Here is a 22,704-nt window from a genome sequence, read left to right as displayed (position 1 = left end):
ATTCTTTAATTATAATCTTACCGATGCATTTTGTTCACAAAAATTAACAAATCTAAAGATTCTCGAGTTTCAGTTACAAGCCAGTTGGAAAAATTAAATTTTCGAGAAACCTTATCGACTAAGTTCGTAGAGTTTCATTGAACTTTCACACATGTACATGAATGGCTCGCACATCATTGAAGAGAAATAATTTTTTTCCCCAATTTGTGAACTCAAATCATGGAATCAAATGGAAACAAAAATCACATGTCTCACAAAATCCATGAAAATAAGTTGTTCAACAATTTTCCCTGAATTGGACCAAACCAACAAAAGCTATATAAGTTTCTCTTCTACATAAGGAAGAAGAGATTAAATTTTATTTTAGCTATGGCAAGAAAGATGAGCAAAGGTAGACAAAAGATTCAAATGACCAAAATGTCAAAAGAAAGCAACCTTCTTGTAACCTTCTCAAAACGGCGTTCTGGACTTTTCAAAAAAGCTAGTGAACTTTGTACACTTTGTGGTGTTGAAATAGCCATTATTGTTTTTTCTCCTGGCCATAAAGTTTTCTCTTTTGGTCATCCTAATGTTGAGTCTATTATCGATCGTTTCCTTACTCGTAATATTCCTAGTAGCACTACTGCAAATTTTTCTTCTACAACTTGTCAACTTGTTGAGGCTCATAGAAATGCAAATGTTCGCGAATTGAATAAGCAGCTCATGGAGATTCTTAATCAATTGGAGTTTGAGAAAAAACATGAAGTTGAACTTGTGAAAATTAACAAGGCAAAAATAGGAAAGAATTGGTGGGAAAGGCCAGTAAATGAACTTGGGCATGCTGAATTGGAACAGTTGAAATTAGGAATGGAAGAACTCAAAAAAAGTGTTACAAAGCAAATGCAGAAAATATTTATTGAGTCATCAAATACTCCTGCATTTTTTCTTGGAGCTTCTTCATCTAATGGAGGCCAAGCTGATGTTAAAAATATCACAGGCCTTGGACTTTCTATGGCCACTCATGGGCACACAATTTTTCCCTGATTAACCGAGTTAATCAAGAAATATTACGATTTTAGGTCAAGAGGTTGATCATATCGAGAATTTATTTTAATTTTTTGTTCTAATATACTATACTCTACTATATTTGAGTAATACTTGAAATGTTTATTTATTGATACTATGCAATTTGTACGACCAGACAATATGCATATTAATTTAGGCTATTGTCGTGGTTTGGTGTTTTTATCATCCTAAAGTGAACGAACAAGTTTTTATCATCCTAAAGTGAACGAACAAAGAAGTTTACAGTGATTTCATTCCAAACCTTTTCTGTATTGGGCTTAGTTTTTCCCTGAAAATATTGCTCCAGTAATAATTTTTTTACTTGTACCAAACATTCAAAGTTGTGTTTAAAAAAAAAAGGAGAAAGGAGGAAAGTTGATAAATTAATTTGACGAGATTAATCAAATAAAATTGTTGTTGGAGCTTTGTCCCATAAATCTTGAACCTTCTTGTTCTTTTTTAAAGGCATTTTTTACTCATTAGGTCACTTAAAATATTTAGATGTAATTCTCTATAAAAAGTGGGATCTGTAATTCTGAAAAGGAGTCAGGTTTCATTGTATACGGTAAAGGTGACTGACCCATAGTGAATTTTTTTTACATTGTCGATATATTTAAGTAAAATTCTAAAATTTGAACAGTTCGAGGGCAAGAGAGCCATATTTAAAGGATTTAAGTTATATGCACCGATACTGCAAAGATTTTCTTGCACTTTTAATGAATTTTAACCTGTAATGATAAGTTAGTTGTTAATTTTACCAGATTATCGATTAATATTTATCAAGAGATTTATCTGTAATTACATTATGTACATAATAAGTGATCTCATTGTCTATACATTTTTAAAATCTTCAACGCATAAAACATCAATTCACATTTAAAATGGTGGTATATGCTAATGACCGTTTTCTTACTTATTTAGTAATTTCGAACTAGTTATATTGACGAATATGGCGAGGTGATCAGGTAGGACATGGCGCGGCTTCAAATTTCCGAGGACATGGCTCTTGATAGGAACATATGGAGGTCGAGCATTAGGGTGGTAGGCTAGGGAGTAGTCGAGATTTATTCCCTCTTTGTACTGGTAGTCGGATAGAATTTCGTTTAGGTTTGTTAGCGGTCTTTGTTGTATTCACATTGTTGTTTTGTATAGTTTTGTGTTATTGTCCTTTCACTTATTTGCTGTGGTTATTTTGTTTCTGGTATCTTTTGTTGTCACAGGTCTTTTCTCTTATTTCTTTTCTGATATTATTACCTTTCCTGTTGAGCCGAGAGTCTCCTGGAAACAACCTCTTTACCCTTTTCGGTGTAGGGGTAAGGTCTGCGTACACTCTACTCTACTCAGACCCCACTAGTGAATTTTACTGGGTATGTTGTTGTTGTTATATTGACAATTTTTTTAAAATCGATACTTCTATGCTTGACGTGTTACTTTTCTTTTATCTTTTGCTTTCATTTTGCTCGGTGGTGGTGATGGTGTTTCTCTTGATCTTATATACAGAAAGAAAACCAATTACCTTTAAGTGATTCTTGTAAAAATAAATAAAGACATTGATTATTGGCAGAGGCGGAGTCAAGATTTGAAGTTTATGGGTTTTGATTTTATCATCGAACCCACAGCTCATTTTAGTTACTGGATTCGTAGTTAAATATTAATACATATTTACTAATTTTTTAATACAAATATAAATCTAATAAAAAACTACTGAATTCGTCCGAACCCGTAAATAATAGTCTAGCTCCGCCTCTGATCACCGGGAAAGACAAAAAAATCATTACAAACGAAAAAGAGGGTAAATGCAATAACAGAAGGGTTTTAAACCTTTTAGGTAGAAAAGATGTCATATAAAAAGCTCCCCGGATACATAAATTAAATTCTTCTTTTGTTTTATAGGAGAATAGGAGAATCATTTGATCAAATAAGGAAAAATAGTCAAAGTCAATATTGGTGAGAAACTCCAATAAGTAAACTTGGCTTGCATGAACTTGAACAATTAAAGGATTCAATGGAGGTTTTAAAACATAAAAAAGAATGTGACAAATTAGGCAAGCAAGTTTATGGTTGTGACTACTAATTCTTCTTCTTATTTTGGTGTTAATGGTAATGGGATTTTTGACAACTATGATATCAAGCCAGCTCGAAACATGGTTGCTTCAAATAATCATCATAACCATAACTTTGGCTTTGATTCAGTTGGGTTGTTTTAATTCTTTTCTGGTCCGACCCTTTTTCGGATCTCGCGCATAATGGGAGCTTAGAGCACCGGGTTGCCTTTTTTTTCCCCTCTTTTTGTTAACTAAAGCCAACGAGTACCTCACTAGTTGGTCTTTGCTATATGCTTTTCAAGTTCTCAGTTTGTGTATTGATTGCCTATATATGAGCAACAACAAATGGTTGCCCATATAAATAAATAAGTTAGTAATTGTTAATATTTGCAATCCTTTTATCTGCTATTATCATGTTATTAATTACTTCCCCAGTCATTACCTTTTTGTTAAGAAATCCTGCCTTTATTTCTTAGTGTGAAGTTGAGTTGTACCTTCTCTAGTTCATATAAATAATATATATATCTGTCTAATTAATTAACGATTTCTCTTAAAGAACATATATCAAGCATTCTCACTGGTGGTGGCAAAGCAGATTAAAAAAAATAGTCATTCATCTATATTATCCACTAAAAAATGAGTTGGATAATGAACTTTTTTAAAAATAGATCAAATATGGGTAAGAACTATATTATCCACTTAGAAAATGGATAACAAATGGATAACTAATGAGTTTAACTTTTACATTTATAAAGACTAAAATTGAGGGTTACTCAAGCTTGGGAGAATATGAATTCTCCCAAAAGTGATCATATTTAAAAATTCATGCCCATTTTCTATCCTTATTAAATATGAGTCGGATCGAATAATTTATCCATTTTTTGCATTATCCGTATTCGACCCGCTCATATGGGGAAAAGATACATACATTTTCTCGTAAGGAGAATAATAAAACATACTGTTGTTATTACAATCATAAGCTTAAGTAATACACCAAATAAAAAACTGATTAAAGCTTTAGTAAACCAATGAAAAGTGGCACCAAGGTATGACCTCATTGTCAATAAAAGATGGAATAAAAACCATAAGAAACCACATTCAAATTCTAACATTGAAATAAAATACTAAGAAAACATAAATAAAGAGTGCAACATGACCAGTTTAGTTTTAGCTTTTATCCAAGTCTCATGAGCTTCTTCTCCCTTTTGGCAATCTTTCTCAGCTTCTTCACCTTGACTTTGGCAGTATGAGTCTATTGTTTATATTAGTGTTTGCATAAATAATACAAAGTAGCCAACAAGTGTCATTATTGGAACAACTCAACTTGTTAGAAACAAGAAAATAAAAAAGAAGAATAAAATATCAAGATTTAACATCAGTCATTTAAATTAATACAGGGAAATTACTGCTCCACACTTGAACTTGTTGCAAGCACAAAAAAATTGAGATTGGCATAAACCTAGTAATACCTACTAGAAATACAATTGTTCAAAATGCAATCTTTTGTAAATGATTCTGCAACTCCGATTTCTTTCATCACTATTTTTTTTAATTAATGTAGTAATACTAATTAGTTTTGTCACTAGAACAATTAACTTGTTCATTGACACAAGGAAGAAGATAGTAGAGATTATTAGTACAAAAACAACAGCTTCTCAAATTTTCTATATATAAAAGATCACGACATGCTATTTCTTTATTAAAATACTCAACTAATCAAGCTTTAAATATGAAAATAATTGCTTCAGAATTGGCCACCTCCTGGGTGATTGAATTGGTAAGGAACAATTGAAGAACAATAGTCGATAGCGGCCTGATTCAAGAATTGGTCTTCAGCCCCAAATCTAGCAATATTATTATTCAAAGTTGAAGTAGTTGGCACTACTGAAGAACCATTAATCATACTCAATTCATCAGCTCTCATTGTTATTTTCTTCTTCAATTCCTCCAATGCACCCATAAATTCTTCAAGTTCCTCAATTCCCATATCATCAATTGATTCATTCCACCAAAATCCCTCATTATTATTATTATTCACAATCTTTGAATTTTCAATAATCTCCTTTTTTTTCTTCTCAGCCTCCAATTCTCTACAAATCTGAGAATAGTATTGATTGTTCTGTTGCACATTGAGTTGATCGACGGTGGATGAGGAGGAGGAGGAGGATTTTCCGGTGAGATAACGGTCGATAACGGCGTCAGCATTGGGATGACCGAAAGCGAAAAGACGTTGTCGTTTTAAAGATTGAACAAGAATAGCGATTTCTGCACCGCTTAAGATGCAAAGTTCGCTAGCTTTTTTGAAAAGACCTAAACGCCGTTTGGAGAAAGTAACATGCCTGCTGTTTTGATTGTCTATTGGCTTGATTGCAATTTTTCTCCGCCCTTGAGTTTTCTTCATGGTGTTAATAGTAGTGTTCATGGTAGAAGAAAGAAGAAGATTAATTGGCTTCGTAAATTAAGAACTTGTTGATGTATAATAATTTATAGAAGAGTTGCTTGGTATGTAAATCAAAGATTTTTTACCATTCAAGAATCTGAAAAGATTTAATTACTCGTTTTAGTTGTAGTTGTAGGAAAGGGATTGGGTTTTAATTTGAAAAGTACCGTAATATGGAACGCTGTTTTAGGAAACTTTTCCATAACTTTGTTACTTATTGGAAAAGTAGAATCTTTAAATTATTATTATTATTTATTTATATAGAAGAGAGAAGATGGTCGATCAATGGTATCTTTGCAAATCAAGCTTCTTTTAAGGGCAAAACAGTAATTGCGTCATTAATTGTTAAATAGAAATTCTAGAAGGATCCGATTTTTCATGCTCATCTCTAACTGAAAAATGAAAAGAACAGACGCACAAGCAGCTGCTCTTCTCCTCATCTTCACATCAGGGTATGTTTTCCATTTAATTTTTGCTCAAATTTCTTTCTATTATTTTCAGTCTTTCTACTTTTTGGTCTACCTTTGTTGAATCTGTTTGGTTTTTGCCCCTTTTCCGCTCTTTTGGTTCATTGTTGTTTCCTTAACGATGTCTTTTTCCTTTTCTAATTTTATTACGTTGTTCTCTCGGTATTCTTAACAACAACTTGTTGTTTCTCTCTCCCTCCAGAGTAATTATCGAGGTTGGCATATATATATTTTTGGTTTTTCTTTTGCTTTCAAGCCGAGACGGATCCAAGATTTAAACCCTATGGGTTCAACTTTTAAGGTAGTATTTAACTCATTATATTTGTAAAGTTATGAGTTCATATCTACTATTTTTGCAATTTTAATAAATTTTGACACAAATTCTTACTCCGCGTCAAAAGTTATGAGGTCAATTGAACCGTCATTAGAACTCTACATACGCCCCTGCTTTCAAGGAAGATTTTTTTCCTCATAAATAGGAGCTTTGTATAATTGTATTGAACTATGAATATATGTTAAATAGGTATTGCGAAAATGAAACAGAGATTATTTTTTGTTCTTTTCACATTGTGGTTTTATTTTTGTTTTATGTATAATCTGCTATTAACTGGCATGTTAACTTGTTGGTCCTGCTCTACAAAAAAATATGCTTCTGCTCTCTCTTAAATTTTATTTATACGAATTTATCTTCACTAAAAACTTAATCTTGGCAAAGCATTCCTATCAGAAGTTGCAGTATATTAGCATAATGAAAAATAGCACAAACTGACAATACTCTGAAAATCCACCAAACCTAAAGGTACTGTCTTAAAGCCAATATAGAACTAATGGTTAAAGTTATGAGTTACTTTAAGAATTGGGGCTTTGTACGACTTTAAGGTTGATTCATCCTATGCAAAAATAGTTGAATAGAAATTTCTTGTATATGCTTTGATAAACAATCTTGCTGGTTTAGAAATTTCTTTTAAAATCTAGGAAATAAGGTCACATCCAAAGGACCTATGTGCTTAAACGAAAATACAAAAAGCCTGGGAACTTCAAATTTTGAGGATTCCAAGTTGAACTGCTCCAATTGGTCAACAATCTGTGTGCATTTTTCAAAACGGGGTATAAATGTTGCTGTATTAGAGTTACTCATTTGTCAATAATGAATATTTTGCTATAACTGTAGAACTTTCATATCTTTTGATCATATACCGGTTTTAGAAGCAACAAGCACGCGTCCTTTTTATTTATTCCCCTATATATCATCTTTTCCTTCCCCCAAAACTTTAGTCTTTATCATACTTCAGATCTTAAAATACCAACATTGTTAAGGTTAAATTTTCTTGAATTTAACTGAGGTTGACTTGAAGAGAACGAGTGCAAGCTAAGATAGTTCATGTGATCCGATGTTTGGCAAAATTGCGAGTATTTGATCGTTTGCATGACATAATTAGACACTTTTTACCAAAAGGTGAGCAATTAGATCTTCATAAAATGACTTTTTTTGGTCAACTTAAAGTAAAATATTCTTATGATTAATTATTTCTTTATTTCTTATTTGGAATTATGGAGTAGTTCCTATTGTTGTAATCTTTAAGGATAGATAAAAATATATCGATATTTTATCCTTGAATGAATAATTTTAAAATATAGTGGAATGTTTCTTCCAGTTTCCCGCTGATAAGCTAGAGGGTCTATAAAAGCTTGACGAAAAAGTAAAGTTTTGAACTTTAAAAGGTTTATCAATGATGCGTATGTACCATGCTTATTCAGATCATGTTAACAATAGCAAGTAAACATAATTCTTCCCTTTAAATACACATTCAAATTTTGGTGGATCTTCTGACTATATGTGAAGAAATTACCAACCTTTTGAGTGGATCTCTTTGATAGAAAAAAATACTTTTGCACAAGTTCATGTATGTGTATATTATAATTGCCTGGTCTAGGACTATGATAAATATCCTTTGCTCATAAAGTCTTGGATATGCACCATGCTAGAAGATTTCTTCTTAGTGATCTAGATCGACCCAGCAAATTAAAGTATTTATAGACTTAGAGAACCTATCATGGATTTCATGAGCCAGGAGCCTACTTCAGATGAAGAGGCTTCCTTTTTTGGCAAAGAACTAAAACTATAGAGTTAGTATCGGTATAGTAAAAGTGCTTCTTTTTTATCCATGGAATGATAACTGATAAGGCGTCATTGACTAACCATATCGGTTTCTTCTTCATTAATTTTTATATGGGCTTAGATACCAAGTTTCTAAATTTATAAGCAGCAACCTGCTACTCTGCTTCAACACTTCCTTAATATCAACAAGTAGGCACGCTAAAGCAATATTATCCTCAGTTTCCATTTGAATGTGAAGCTCACCGTATTGCCACCAGTATTTATTATAATAGTATATATGCATGAATCTTTTACAAATTAGTTCTTGTAGCTTCCAGAATAAGGCTCCCACACCATTAGATGTCCTTTGCCGAATTTTGCAGCATTACTTATGGTGGCTGTTTTGTAGTTCGTAGCTAACTATTTGGTTGTTTTTGCCGTTATCGCTTGTTCATTTATGTGAAGTAACTACTAAACTAAGTACCATATTCTTTTTGGGACATGTATCTTTTGAAATGTATGCTCCTCAAGTCCATCATTTTGTACTGTAAATTTCTAAAAAAGTTATACTGTTAACTTTCTATTTAAAAGTCAGCAGAAGATAAATATGTAATACTAGAATGAATATTTACACAGGTGGTTAGACGTTTGATTGAAAGAGTTTAAACACTTAATGAAGTTAACACAGAAGGCTTGATGATATTCAAATAACCCTAAGACTGTCAATTGGGTCGAGCATAGAAATTAAATTATTTTGCAGAGCTTAATTACTTCCCTCGGTTTATAGCAAGGCACAAGTTTTCAGTTCAAAAGAATAAATGGCTCAGAAGATATTAAAGCTCCACGCTTTTCTCCAGTTTTGGTCTAATTGCAGTTTTGCTGCAATCTTTTTTTTTTTTCCCTTTTGCAGTTTTGCTGCAATTTTGTGATCAATATTTGCTGCAGTTTTGGTCTAGCTACGAAGCAGTTTTACTGCAATTTTTGTCCAGTTTTGATGGGGTTTTTTATGGAATGGGTCTTGAAGATATGAATTAAGGTTTTTTAAAAGGTAGAAGAAGATCGTTGATCAAGGGAGAGCTTTTTCTGTGGTGTATAGCCATGTCATTAATTATATTATAGTTAAATATGTGTGGCATCTGATGTGGAGGGCCGTTAATAGTAAGGGTAGATGTAGGCTAAAAATTAGGCGACAGGGGTATAATTGCTACTAAAATTTAACGGAGAATAAAAATGACCTATTTTGAATAGTTCAAGGGTAAAAGTCACATGATTGGAATGCAAGTTCATTTTAGGAACATCAACGTTGGTGGTATTATCTATTGATGCTGTAAAATAGAGTTCCAAGTAGCTAGATATGAAATCAACATATGCTATCTTTTTCAATTTATTCTAATTGCTCTTCACCTATTTTTTTTAAATTTAGTTTTGCTTGGAATTTGCTTTTAAATTTCTATTTCATTCAGATGTTTTACCTGAAAGTACAAGTAGTGGATTGATATACCGTCTTTGCATATTTGGTAGGGACTAATTCACTTGGCCGCTTGTAGTTCTTATGCTCATAATCCTTTTTTGTTGCTCTGAAGGTATTGCAAATGCGAGATGCCATATAATCCGGATGAGTTTATGGTAAACAATATTGATGATAATAGTCAAGTAAATTGGATCACTAGGTCTTTCTCTTCTCTTCTCAATCTCTGTATTTGGGCTACGGAAAGACTAATTCTCATGGCAGGGATATAACTTAGAGTCTCAGACAACCAAATTAAAAGAAAAGGCCATTTTGGTAAGTTGATAGTGTATCTAGAATCTAGATAGGCTTGGCTTTACTAAAACTGATTTAGTTGTTCTCCTATGCAATGTAGATAAGTACATTTTGGTGCTTTTAACCCCTTAGAAAATTAAAATTGGTTTCACAATGACTTATGCTGATATGGTCCTCTTGTATAGTGCAAGATAGACCGCCCAAATTGTAGATATTTAATTGCTTGAAAAACGTGAAATGGTAAAATGGAGGACACGATCTGCTATTACCAGTGATGTTGCTTGCTTTTCCCAATCAATTTCTTGACACAGTTCCTCCTCCTCCTTATGTACTTTATCTTGACTTGACCATATTCTTATCTTGCTTTTTGACATCTTCCTGTTTCTGTTGTTCAGAGCCAGAGTAACAATAAACAAGAAAGATACATTTATGGCATGCTCGCTTTTGCGCTATTAGAACTTGGTCGATACACAGATGCAGAAGAAGCTGCAAACAAAGGCTTTGAGTTTGAGATTGATAGTGAAGATGCCTGGACACATCATGCTGTGAGTTACTCTTTCCTTTCTAGCTGATATCTGCTAGTGAAAAATGCTAATATTAGTTGGATTGGCTAAAGAAGTCGTCAAAATACATGCAAATATGTTGGCAGCTGGAGGAAATTCATTTATTCATTCAGTGCTATTCTTGTATAATATTTTTGTCTTATCTCATGACAATCTGCATGCAGCTTTGTCATGTTTATCACTACAAGTGTCGTTTTAAAGAAGCAGTACAATTTATGGAGAAGTGCTCAAGAACCTGGAGTTCTTTGTCATCTTTTATGTATCCGCAGAATCCGATACTAGTTCAGCTTTGAATTTTGTAATTTTTAAAAGCTAACCACTAGGATATTTGCAGGTGTACACACAATTGGTGGCATGTAGCGCTTTGTTATTTGGAAGGTCATTTTCCGATGGAAAAAGTAAGAGACGTGTATGACCAGAACATCTGGAAAGAGTTGGAAAGAAGCGATCCCTCTCAAGCCAAAGTAAGTTAGTGGTTTGTAGTCAAACAACTTCTTTCAATAATACTTGATGAGAGTTAACAGTGTTCTTCGAAACATGCAGGTGTACTTGAATGCTGTTGGTTTGTTACTCCGGGTATATGTACGAGGTGGGATTAATGTCTTTGGGGATCGTTTGAAGATCCTAGCTGATTGTCTGACAAATATGCCTAACAACATCACTGGTTTCTACGCAGCTGCAATTCATCAATTCCTCCTCCTCATGTCATTTATCTTGACTTGACCATATTCTTATCATGCTTTTTGACATCTTCCTGTTTCTGTTGTTCAGAGTGTGACTCCTGCAGTACTTCTCAGGTTTCTGTGCGAGCATCGATCAGAATGGGTAGACAACGATATTGATGCCTACGCAGATGCAGCTGTTAAAGTTGGTCCTTGCAGCCTACCTGGGGCCCGAGTCTATAATTTTGGGGGTCAAGTGATACTTCCACTGGCACACACCGCTGAACATGAAAAGGCAAGTGTTGTAGATCCTATTTAAATCAATGTGGGCATGCCTAAAACTGTTCCTTTCTGTCTTCTTTGGATAATATGGGATGGATTCCTCATCATTAATGTTGATCGCAATCTCTTTTATGCTCAGTAGTTGCTGGAGGTCATCAAGTTGGAACTTGGAAGGATTTGCCATTCTCCAGATGATTTTATAATGCCAAGATATATGTTCCTACTGCAAGTAAGTTCTATTTCTGCACATGGATTTTGTTCTTTTGTAGAGAATCTTAACTGGATTTACCAAAGCTCGTACCTCTATATAAGAGACAGACTTGTACAAGAGTGAGAAGCTTAACTTAATGGTTTGAGAAACTTACTCTGGCTCCGGACAACCGTCCAGTACCAAAAGTCAGAGACGATGTTGAGACTTTAGTTGATTATACTTTGGTTGTTAAAGTTTATTTTATTACACAATTGCCTCCTACAGTACAATCACCTATGAGTTGCAACCATGCCTTAAGTTTATTGAGAAGAAGAGATGGTTGAAGTTCTCTGTTAGTTCTCATCACATGACCGTTTTCTTACTTATTTAGTAATTTCGAACTAGTTATATTGATGAATATTGCGAGGTGATCAGGTAGGACATGGCGCGACTTCAGATTTCCGAGGACATGGCTCTTGATAGGAACATATGGAGGTCGAGCATAAGGGTGGTAGGCTAGGAGGTAGTCGAGATTTATTCCCTCTTTGTACTGGGTAGTCGGATAGAATTTCGTTTAGGTTTGTTAGCGGTCTTTGTTGTATTCACATTGTTGTTTTGTATAGTTTTGTGTTATTGTCCTTTCACTTATTTGCTGTGGTTATTTTCTTTCTGGTATCTTTTGTTGTCACAGGCCTTTTCTCTTATTTCTTTTCTGATATTATTACCTTTCCTGTTGAGCCGAGAGTCTCATGGAAGCAATATCACTTCATCTTGTCGAGGCTCATCGAAATGCTAGTGTTCGTGAGCTCAATTTGTAGTTAACTCATATTCTTGCTGAGCTTGAAGTTGAGAAGAAAAGAGGAGAATCATTTGATCAAATGAGGAAAAATAGTCAAAGTCAATATTGGTGGGAAGCTCCAATAAGTAAACTTGGCTTGCATGAACTTGAACAATTAAAGGATTCAATGGAGGTTTTAAAACATAAAGAAAGAGTGCAACATGACCAGTTTAGTTTTAGCTTTTTTCCAGGTCTAATGAGCTTCTTCTCCCTTTTGGCAATCTTTCTCACCTTCTTCACCTTGGCTTTGACAGTATGAGTCTATTGTTTATATTAGTGTTTGCATAAATAATACAAAGTAGCCAACAAGTGTCATTATTGAAACAACTCAACTTGTTAGAAACAAGAAAATAATAAAGAAGAAAATTTAACATCAGTCATTTAAATTAAAACAGGGAAATTACTGCTCCACACTTATAACTTGTTGCAAGCACAATAAAATTGAGATTGGCATAAACCTAGTAATACCTACTAGAAATACAATTGTTCAAAATGCAATCTTTTGTAAATGATTCTGCAACTCCGAATTCTTTCATCACTATTTTTTTAAATTAATGTAGTTATACTAATTAGTTTTGTCACTAGAACAATTAACTTGTTCATTGACACAAGGAAGAAGATAGTAGAGATTATTAGTACAAAAACAACAGCTTCTCAAATTTTCTATATATAAAAGATCACGACATGCTATTTCTTTATTAAAATACTCAACTAATCAAGCTTTAAATATGAAAATAATTGCTTCAGAATTGGCCACCTCCTGGGTGATTGAATTGGTAAGGAACAATTGAAGAACAATAGTCGATAGCGGCCTGATTCAAGAATTGGTCTTCAGCCCCAAATCTAGCAATATTATTATTCAAAGTTGAAGTAGTTGGCACTACTGAAGAACCATTAATCATACTCAATTCATCAGCTCTCATTGTTATTTTCTTCTTCAATTCTTCCAATGCACCCATAAATTCTTCAAGTTCCTCAATTCCCATATCATCAATTGATTCATTCCACCAAAATCTCTCATTATTATTATTATTATTATTATTCACAATCTTTGAATTTTCAATAATCTCCTTTTTTTTCTTCTCAGCCTCCAATTCTCTACGAATCTGAGAATAGTATTGATTGTTCTGTTGCACATTGAGTTGATCGACGGTGGATGAGGAGGAGGAGGATTTTCCGGTGAGATAACGGTCGATAACGGCATCAGCATTGGGATGACCGAAAGCGAAAAGACGTTGTCGTTTTAAAGATTGAACAAGAATAGCGATTTCTGCACCGCTTAAGATGCAAAGTTCGCTAGCTTTTTAGAAAAGACCTAAACGCCGTTTGGAGAAAGTAGCATGCCTGCTGTTTTGGTTGTCTATTGGCCTTATTGCAATTTTTCTCCGTCCTTGAGTTTTCTTCATGGTGTTAATAGTAGTGTTCATGGTAGAAGAAAGAAGAAGATTAATTGGCTTCGTAAATTGAGAAGTTATTGATGTATAATAATTTATAGAAGAGTTGTTTGGTCTGTAAATTAAAGATTTTTTACCATTCAAGAATCGAAAAAGATTTAGTTACTCGTTTTAGTTGTAGTTGTAGGAACATGATTGGGTTTTAATTTGGAAAGTACTGTAATATGGAACGCTGTTCTAGGAAAATTTAAAAAACAAACGGAAACTTTTCCATAACTTTGTTACTTATTGGAAAAGTAGAATCTTTAAATATATATATACTTCCCATAATTTTTGTTACTAATTGGAAAACTAGAATCTTTAATAGGAAAAGAGAATAAGAAAAAATATTTATAGTACTTGAGTGGCACGCGTCATCGTTGGAATTTCTCATAAGTGGGAATTTTTTAGATTTTATTAGATATGAAAGCAAAATACCCAAACAAACAAAAAAAATATACATAGGAGGAATGTGCCCCAAACCCAAAGGTCCCAAACCCTATATATGAGAACTTCTACCCAAGCATAGGACATAGGAGGCTCCCTTGGCGCACTCCAGACCAGATTTTCAAAGGTTCATACTGAGAAGCTTGTGCAAGGATGGGTGGTGTACGCTAGAGGTGGCAAACGGACGGGTCTAGTCGAATATGGGACGTGTCGAAAACGGATAATAAAAAATTGATAAATTATTCGATCCGACCCATATTTATTACTGATAAAAAACGAGTTAACCATATTATCCATGGCTTCATAAATATGATCGCTTTTGGGAGAATTTCTAGTTTTTCTCAAACTTGAGAAACCGCAAGTTAAGGTCTTACAAATGTAATAGTTAAACCTATTGGTTATCCATTTTCTAAATAGATAATATGGTTCTTATCTATATTTGACTCATTTATAAAAAGTTCATTATCCAATCCATTTTTTAGTTGATAATATGGGTGGTTGACTATTTTTTTTGATTCATTTTGCCACCACTAGTGTACGTAGTAAGACCGTGATCAATAAGTCATCTCAACAGGTAAATAGTGGTGGAGCCACCTTGTTTGACCAAAAAGTATAGTACTATTTGTTAAACTAATTAAAAGATAACTGAGGTGAAAGGTGAATCATAGTCAAGCATAATAACTCTTAGATCTAGCCAAGTGTTGAAGTGATACCGTTTACTTAATGCCCATAATCGGATACTAAATCATTAAATGCACGCCTCGGGGAATAAATGAAGAATGAATGATGAACAATAAATATAGAAAGTGGCAAAAAATGTAAATAGGAAGAACAATTCGCCCAAATATCGGCCGATGTGGAAGATTCTTCCTCCTGACAACGGAATATGGCAGTGAATAAGAATATGAACAATGCTTTCTTGGATCGTGTGAGTGGAAAGAAAGAATAATCGATAAAATCAATCACTATGGAAAGGTATACTTTATTCTCTCTCAAGAGTCAACTTCTTACAACAGTATTTTGAGAATCAATCTCACGTGTCCTTTTTCTTTTCCCTCTCTTTCTATTTATATGGGATATTCTCTAAAACTCTAAAAAGTACAACAAGGAGAATATTCAGAAGAATATTCCTGTCACTAGTTCCAAGACTACACTAGCCGTTATTCCTACTCTTCGCTACTCGACCTCGGCCTTTACGGCTTACTCAGCAACTGATCGTTGTTGGGCTTTGGTCGACCTCGGCCTATCCGCCCAAATCGAAATACAGTCTTCTCACTTAACGATCTTCCCACGCCTGACTTCCTAAGCCAGATTTTGACCCATACAGTTAGTCTAGTTAGTCCCTTCACTTGTCGAGGTCGCCTCTGGTCGGCCCCGATGAGCGGACCTTTTCAGTCGACGATTTGTGAAAAAATATTTTAGCGTGGTGATCGAGTAGAGGCGTCCGTAGCAGAAATAATAATGTATCTCTTTGAGATTCGTGGGTCATGGGGTTGGTGCATGATGACGTCACGTCGCATGCGCCATCATTGCGCATCTTCCCGATGCGTTCCCTCGTTCCTCGACTCCCTGTCCTTTCGATTCTAGGGCCACTGACAGTTGCCCGCATCAATCCGAACACCTCTGAGGTCTATAAATAAAGAGGGGAACACTTCTCAATGGAAATTTTGCATTCTCTGATTTCTTCAACTTTGCACTCGCTTCTCTTTCTTCTTCTTGCGTTCTTGCACCATGAAATTGCAATTGTTTTTATCCTTTTTTCTTTTTCTACTCCACCGCATACATATTAGCAAAGAATGGCTAATGTGACCTCCAATGCTGAGATGATCTCTGACCCTACTCCATTATCGGTGGCCATGCCTTCTGGTGGCGGAGAATCAACGGTTGTAGAGGATGAGAGCTTCCCCACTATGGAAGAGATCATTCCTCGTAACCCTACTTCTAGGTCCGACTTCTCTAAGGAACTCGCCCTTTAGCCGGAGTCTGTGAAACCTGAGATGGAGGCGAAACACCTTGTTGCCCTTAGGACCAAATATGACATTCCTGCCCACGTCGACTTGGTCCCGACGGGAGATGATGTGGTTCAAGTTCCCCGGCCTGGGTATTGTGCATTTTATGCCTACCCATTCCCGATAGGTAATTCTCTTCCTCTTCCTCCGTTGGCGGAGGAGTTCTGTCGCTACTACAACATCTGCCAGACACAACTTTCTCCCTACCTTTACAAGATTTTTCTTATGTTGGCGAAGTTCGTAGGGCTGGCCGGCTGCGAAGTCTCTATCTGTTATCTACTGCACCTCTTCGGATCGAGCTTCCATAAGGGCACGATGATTCACATCTGCCACCACGGAAAAAAAGGGTTGGTGGCGGGGATGGATGATAGGATGAACCATTGGTTTTTGGCTCATTACTTCTTCATCAAAACCGAGCATGTAGTGGCGAACCCTAGCGAATTTCCTAAACAATGGAATTTTTCTCGTAAGTGTCATCATTTGGAGTACGTTCTTTCCCTCATCTTCGTGTTTCGTGACTTGTTACGTTGTTTTTCTTTTTGTAGCTGAGAAGTACCCCCCTTCTTTAGTCGCCGATATCAGTGATTGGGTGAGTCGCATCTTGCCTCACACCGTAGGGATCCATGACTAGGCGTCCTTCAATAAGAGGCTCGGGCTCAAGCCTTCGACCGGTAAGTCGGGTTTTTCTCTCATAACTACTTCGCTCTTGTTGTGGTGTGCTTCTTTCTGCCGCTTATGGTTTTCTATTGACGCCAAGTTGGAGAACTTCTAAGAAGGCGAAGGCTCCTATCCCCGCATTTCGCCAGGCGGTTGCTTCGACGGGGATGCAGTTTATGTTGGTTGAGTCTGCGCGAAATACTTCTTCCCATGCTCCTATTTTAATCGAGCCTGGTCGTCAAACGGCCACTCCATCAGTAGAGGTCCCTGTCTGCCCAATGTTTTATTTAATGGACGAATCTTTCCCCGGTGAGAAGGAAACGACATCGTTGATAAGGCGACGAGTAGAGGCTTTGGCTATGCCTGAGCGGGCAATAATTGTGGACGTGCAAATGCAGAAAATATTTATTGAGTCATCAAATACTCCTGCATTTTTTCTTGGAGCTTCTTCATCTAATGGAGGCCAAGCTGATGTTAAAAATATCACATGCCTTGGACTTTCTATGGCCACTCATGGGCACACAATTTTTCCCTGATTAACCGAGTTAATCAAGAAATATTACTATTTTAGGTCAAGAGGTTGATCATATCGAGACTTTATTTTAATTTTTGTTCTAATATACTATACTCTACTCTACTATATTTGAGTAATACTTGAAATGTTTATTTATTGATACTATGCAATTTGTACGACCAGACGTCTAGACAATTTAATTTAGGCTATTGTTGTGGTTTGGTGTTTTTATCATCTTAAAGTGAACGAACAAAGAAGTTTACAGTGATTTCATTCAAAACTTTTTCTGCATTGGGCTTAGTTTTCCCTGAAAATATTGCTCCAGTAATAATTTTTTTACTTGTACCAAACATTCAAAGTTGTGTTTGAAAAAAAAAAAAGGAGAAAGGAGGAAAGTTGATAAATTAATTTGACGAGATTAATCAAATAAAATTGTTGTTGGAGCTTTGTCCCATAAATCTTGAACCATCTTGTTCTTTTTTAAAGGCATTTTTTACTCATTAAGCCACTCAAAATATTTACATGTAATTCTCTATAAAAAGTGGGATCTGTAATTCTGAAAAGGAGTCAGGTTTCATTGTATACGGTAAAGGTGACTGACCCATAGTGAATTTTTTATATTGTCGATGTATTTAAGTAAAATTCTAAAATTTGAACAGTTCGAGGGCAAGAGAGCCATATTTAAAGGATTTAAGTTATATGCACCGACACTGCAAAGATTTTCTTGCACTTTTAATGAATTTTAACCTGTGATGATAAGTTAGTTGTTAATTTTACCAGATTATCAATTAATATTTATCAAGAGATTTATCTGTAATTACATTATGTACATAATAAGTGATCTGATTGTCTACACATTTTTAAAATCTTCAATGCATAAAACATCAATTCACATTTAAAATGGTGGTATATGCTAATGACCGTTTCTTACTTATTTAGTAATTTCGAACTAGTTATATTGATGTATATGACGAGGTGATTAGGCAGGATATGACGCGGCTTCAGATTTTTGAGGACATGGCTCTTGATAGGAACATATGGAGGTCGAGCATTAGAGTGGTAGGCTAAGGGGTAGTCGATATTTATTCCCTCTTTGTACTGGGTAGTCGGATAGAATTTAGATTAGGTTTGTTAGCGGTCTTTGTTGTATTCACATTGTTGTTTTGCATAGTTTTGTTTTATTGTCCTTTCACTTATTTGTTGTGGTTATTTTCTTTCTGGTATCTTTTGTTATCACAGGTCTTTTCTCTTATTTCTTTTCTGATATTATTACCTTTCCTTTTGAGCTGAGAGTCTCCTGGAAACAATCTCTTTTCCCTTTTCGGGGTAGGGGTAGGGTCTGCGTATACTCTACTCTCCTCAGACCCCACTAGTAGAATTTTACTAGGTATATTGTTGTTGTTGTTGTTGTTGTTGTTATATTGACGAATTTTGTCAAAATAGATACTTCTATGCTTGACGTGTTACTTTTCTTTTATCTTTTGCTTTCATTTTGCTGGGTGGTGGTGATGGTGTTTCTCTTGATCTTATATACAGAAAGAAAACCAATTACCTTTAAGTGATACTTGTAAAAATAAATAAAGACATTGAATATCGGCAGAGGCGGAGTCAAGATTTGAAGTTTATGGGTTTTGATATCATCGAACGCACAACTCATTTTAGTTACTGGATTCGTAGTTAAATATTAATACATATTTACTAATTTTTTAATACAAATATAAATCTAATAAAAAACTAATGAATTCGTCCGAACCCGTAAATAATAGTCTAGCTCCGCCTCTGATCACCGGGAAAGACAAAAAAATCATTACAAACGAAAAAGAGGGTAAATGCAATAACAGAAGGGTTTTAAACCTTTTAGGTAGAAAAGATGTCATATAAAAAGCTCCCCGGATACATAAATTAAATTTTGCAGTAGATAATATAAAATATACGAAAATTATCGTATTATATGATTATCTGTCTTGAAATCAAGTTAAATTTTTGATAAAAATGTAAACATGATAGAGTTGGCATCTATAGTCCTTAACTATAAATTAGCACAAAATCATTAAGAAAATTAAAAAGTACAGTAAAAAACCTCATTCATTCTTCCGACCTTTTAGATTTTAATAAGCTCATTTCTGCTAACAATATATTACTTTGCATATTTGTTCCTCTTAATGGTAGTGAATATACATTTTAAGAAATATGTCATATTTTTCTTTATTTAATTCTTATGTAACTTTATTATTTGTAACCGTATGATTCATCTACAGCAATTTAATTCAAGAAAATTCCCAAATTCCGACATAATTTTTGCATTTTTTTTCATATCTTATAATCTATATATGCTATTTAACTTTTATGATTCATTACTCGTCAATATCTAAACTTACTTATCACCGCCTGATTTCTCAAGCTAAGACACTATTATTATCCAACTATTATCATAATTGGCTTCTCCTTAGGTTACAACTCAAAAGTAAATGCAATACATGATTGTCTTTAGGTTACAACTCAAAAATAAAATTACATATAGCATCTCCAATATTGGCAGATATCTCCTTTTCTCACTCACCATCATTTATCTTAATATAATCTTAATCTCAAAACGTTGTTCTGGTCTTTTTAAGAAAGCTAGTGAACTATGCACATTTTGTGGTGTTGAAATAGCTATCATAGTGTATTCACCTGCTAGAAAAGTTTTTTCTTTTGGTCACCCTAATGTTGAGTCCATTGTCGATAGGTTCCTCTCAAGAAATCATAATCCAATTTCTAATTAATCACTTCATCTTGTTGAGGCTCATCGAAATGCTAGTGTTCGTGAGCTCAATTTGCAGTTAACTCAGATTCTTGCGGAGCTTGAAGTTGAGAAGAAAATAGGAGAATCATTTGATCAAATAAGGAAAAATAATCAAAGTCAATATTGGTGGGAAACTCCAATAAGTAAACTTGGCTTGCATGAACTTGAACAATTAAAGGATTCAATGGAGGTTTTAAAAAAGAATGTGACAAATTAGGCAAGCAAGTTTATGGTTGAGACTACTAATTCTTCTTCTTATTTTGGTGTTAATGGTAATGGGATTTTTGACAACTATGATATCAAGCCAGCTCAAAACATGGTTGCTTCAAATAATCTTCATAACCATAACTTTGGCTTTGATTCAGTTGGGTTGTTTTAATTCTTTTCTGGTCCGACCCTTTTTCGGATCTCGCGCATAATGGGAGCTTAGAGCACCGGATTGCCTTTTCTCCCCCTCTTTTTGTTAACTAAAGCCAACGAGTACCTCACTAGTTGGTCTTTGCTATATGCTTTTCAAGTTCTCAGTTTGTGTATTGATTGCCTATATATGAGCAACAACAAATGGTTGCCCATATAAATAAATAAGTTAGTAATTGTTAATATTTTGCAATCCTTTTATCTGCTATTATCATGTTATTAATTACTTCCCCAGTCATTACCTTTTTGTTAAGAAGTCCTGCCTTTATTTCTTAGTGTGAAGTTGAGTTGTACCTTCTCTAGTTCATATAAATAATATATATATATCTGTCTAATTAATTAACGATTTCTCTTAAAGAACATATATCAAGCATTCTCACTGGTAGTGGCAAAGCGGATTAAAAAAAATAGTCATTCATCTATATTATCCACTAAAAATGGGTTGGATAATGAACTTTTTTAAAAATAGATCAAATATGGGTAAGAACTATATTATCCACTTAGAAAATGGATAACAAATGGATAACTAATGAGTTTAACTTTTACATTTATAAAGACTAAAATTGAGGGTTACTCAAGCTTGGGAGAATATGAATTCTCCCAAAAGTGATCATATTTAAAAATTCATGGATAAGTGGTCACTCATATTATCCGCCGATTAACCCATTTTCTATCCTTATTAAATATGAGTCGGATCGAATAATTTATCCATTTTTTGCATTATCCGTATTCGACCCGCTCATATGAGGAAAAGATACATGCATTTTCTCGTAAGGAGAATAATAAAACATACTGTTGTTATTACAATCATAAGCTTAAGTAATACACCAAATAAAAAACTGATTAAAGCTTTAGTAAACCAATGAAAAGTGGCACCAAGGTATGACCTCATTGTCAATAAAAGATGGAATAAAAACCATAAGAAACCACATTCAAATTCTAACATTGAAATAAAACACTAAGAAAACATAAAGAAAGAGTGCAACATGACCAGTTTAGTTTTAGCTTTTATCCAGGTCTCATGAGCTTCTTCTTCCTTTTGGCAATCTTTCTCAGCTTCTTCACCTTGACTTTGGCAGTATGAGTCTATTGTTTATATTAGTGTTTGCATAAATAATATAAAGTAGCCAACAAGTGTCATTATTGGAACAACTCAACTTGTTAGAAACAAGAAAATAAAAAAGAAGAATAAAATATCAAGATTTAACATCAGTCATTTAAATTAATACAGGGAAATTACTGCTCCACACTTGAACTTGTTGCAAGCACAAAAAAATTGAGATTGGCATAAACCTAGTAATACCTACTAGAAATACAATTGTTCAAAATGCAATCTTTTGTAAATGATTCTGCAACTCCGAATTCTTTCATCACTATTTTTTTAATTAATGTAGTAATACTAATTAGTTTTGTCACTAGAACAATTAACTTGTTCATTGACACAAGGAAGAAGATAGTAGAGATTATTAGTACAAAAACAACAGCTTCTCAAATTTTCTATATATAAAAGATCACGACATGCTATTTCTTTATTAAAATACTCAACTAATCAAGCTTTAAATATGAAAATAATTGCTTCAGAATTGGCCACCTCCTGGGTGATTGAATTGGTAAGGAACAATTGAAGAACAATAGTCGATAGCGGCCTGATTCAAGAATTGGTCTTCAGCCCCAAATCTAGCAATATTATTATTCAAAGTTGAAGTAGTTGGCACTACTGAAGAACCATTAATCATACTCAATTCATCAGCTCTCATTGTTATTTTCTTCTTCAATTCCTCCAATGCACCCATAAATTCTTCAAGTTCCTCAATTCCCATATCATCAATTGATTCATTCCACCAAAATCCCTCATTATTATTATTATTCACAATCTTTGAATTTTCAATAATCTCCTTTTTTTTCTTCTCAGCCTCCAATTCTCTACAAATCTGAGAATAGTATTGATTGTTCTGTTGCACATTGAGTTGATCGACAGTGGATGAGGAGGAGGAGGAGGATTTTCCGGTGAGATAACGGTCGATAACGGCGTCAGCATTGGGATGACCGAA

The 22,704-nt window shown here is 34.3% G+C and overlaps 3 protein-coding genes across 16 annotated transcripts; 2 read left to right on the top strand and 1 right to left on the bottom strand.

Annotated features, from left to right (window-relative positions):
* Nucleotides 1-369: 369 nt before the first annotated feature.
* LOC104239314 (agamous-like MADS-box protein AGL62) lies at nt 370-1,023 on the top strand. Its single transcript, XM_009793923.2, has one exon. The coding sequence runs from the start codon at nt 370-372 to the stop codon at nt 1,021-1,023; it is 654 nt and encodes a 217-aa protein (XP_009792225.2).
* A 3,810-nt stretch (nt 1,024-4,833) lies between these two features.
* On the bottom strand, nt 4,834-5,490 carry LOC138877051 (agamous-like MADS-box protein AGL62). The gene has a single exon (XM_070156501.1). It carries the CDS (start codon nt 5,488-5,490, stop codon nt 4,834-4,836), a length of 657 nt encoding a protein of 218 aa, XP_070012602.1.
* Nucleotides 5,491-5,904: 414 nt separating this feature from the next.
* Nucleotides 5,905-22,634, top strand: LOC104213454 (homeobox-leucine zipper protein ATHB-8-like). Of its 14 annotated transcripts, none has more exons than XR_011406262.1 (10): nt 5,914-5,981; nt 6,199-6,297; nt 9,678-9,877; nt 10,252-10,401; nt 10,754-10,883; nt 10,963-11,123; nt 11,217-11,376; nt 11,506-11,592; nt 12,245-12,582; nt 13,479-13,950. XR_011406262.1 is itself a non-coding variant. In XM_070171208.1 (10 exons), exons 6-10 carry the CDS (start codon nt 10,331-10,333, stop codon nt 11,695-11,697), a joined length of 714 nt encoding a protein of 237 aa, XP_070027309.1. In that variant the 5' UTR covers nt 5,914-5,981; nt 6,199-6,297; nt 7,340-7,452; nt 9,678-9,720; nt 9,827-9,877; nt 10,252-10,330; the 3' UTR covers nt 11,698-12,228. The 14 variants fall into 14 exon arrangements, 13 of the variants coding, with proteins under 13 accessions (XP_070027314.1, XP_070027327.1, XP_070027299.1 ...); XM_070171208.1 differs by lacking the exons at nt 12,245-12,582; nt 13,479-13,950 and adding an exon at nt 7,340-7,452 and having other exon boundaries at nt 9,678-9,720; nt 9,827-9,877; nt 11,506-12,228; XM_070171233.1 differs by lacking the exons at nt 12,245-12,582; nt 13,479-13,950 and adding an exon at nt 22,566-22,634.
* The last annotated feature ends 70 nt before the right edge of the window (nt 22,635-22,704 follow it).

This window comes from Nicotiana sylvestris, chromosome 1 (genome assembly GCF_000393655.2).
Source record: "Nicotiana sylvestris chromosome 1, ASM39365v2, whole genome shotgun sequence".
In the NCBI taxonomy this organism is placed as follows: Eukaryota; Viridiplantae; Streptophyta; class Magnoliopsida; order Solanales; family Solanaceae; genus Nicotiana; species Nicotiana sylvestris.
The sequence above is the reverse complement of the archived record's forward strand: the minus strand, read 5'-3'. Positions and strand labels throughout refer to the sequence as shown.

Bases quoted from the DNA above. Each gene is read 5' to 3' on its own strand.
- LOC104239314 (XM_009793923.2), top strand. From the start codon at position 370: ATGGCAAGAAAGATGAGCAAAGGTAGACAAAAGATTCAAATGACCAAA.
- LOC138877051 (XM_070156501.1), bottom strand. From the start codon at position 5,490: ATGAAGAAAACTCAAGGGCGGAGAAAAATTGCAATCAAGCCAATAGAC.
- LOC104213454 (XM_070171226.1), top strand. From the start codon at position 10,331: ATGCAGAAGAAGCTGCAAACAAAGGCTTTGAGTTTGAGATTGATAGTG. The intron at 10,884-10,962 runs GTAAGTTAGTGG...CGAAACATGCAG, and splicing joins GCGATCCCTCTCAAGCCAAA to GTGTACTTGAATGCTGTTGG. The intron at 11,124-11,216 runs GTCATTTATCTT...AGTACTTCTCAG, and splicing joins CATCAATTCCTCCTCCTCAT to GTTTCTGTGCGAGCATCGAT.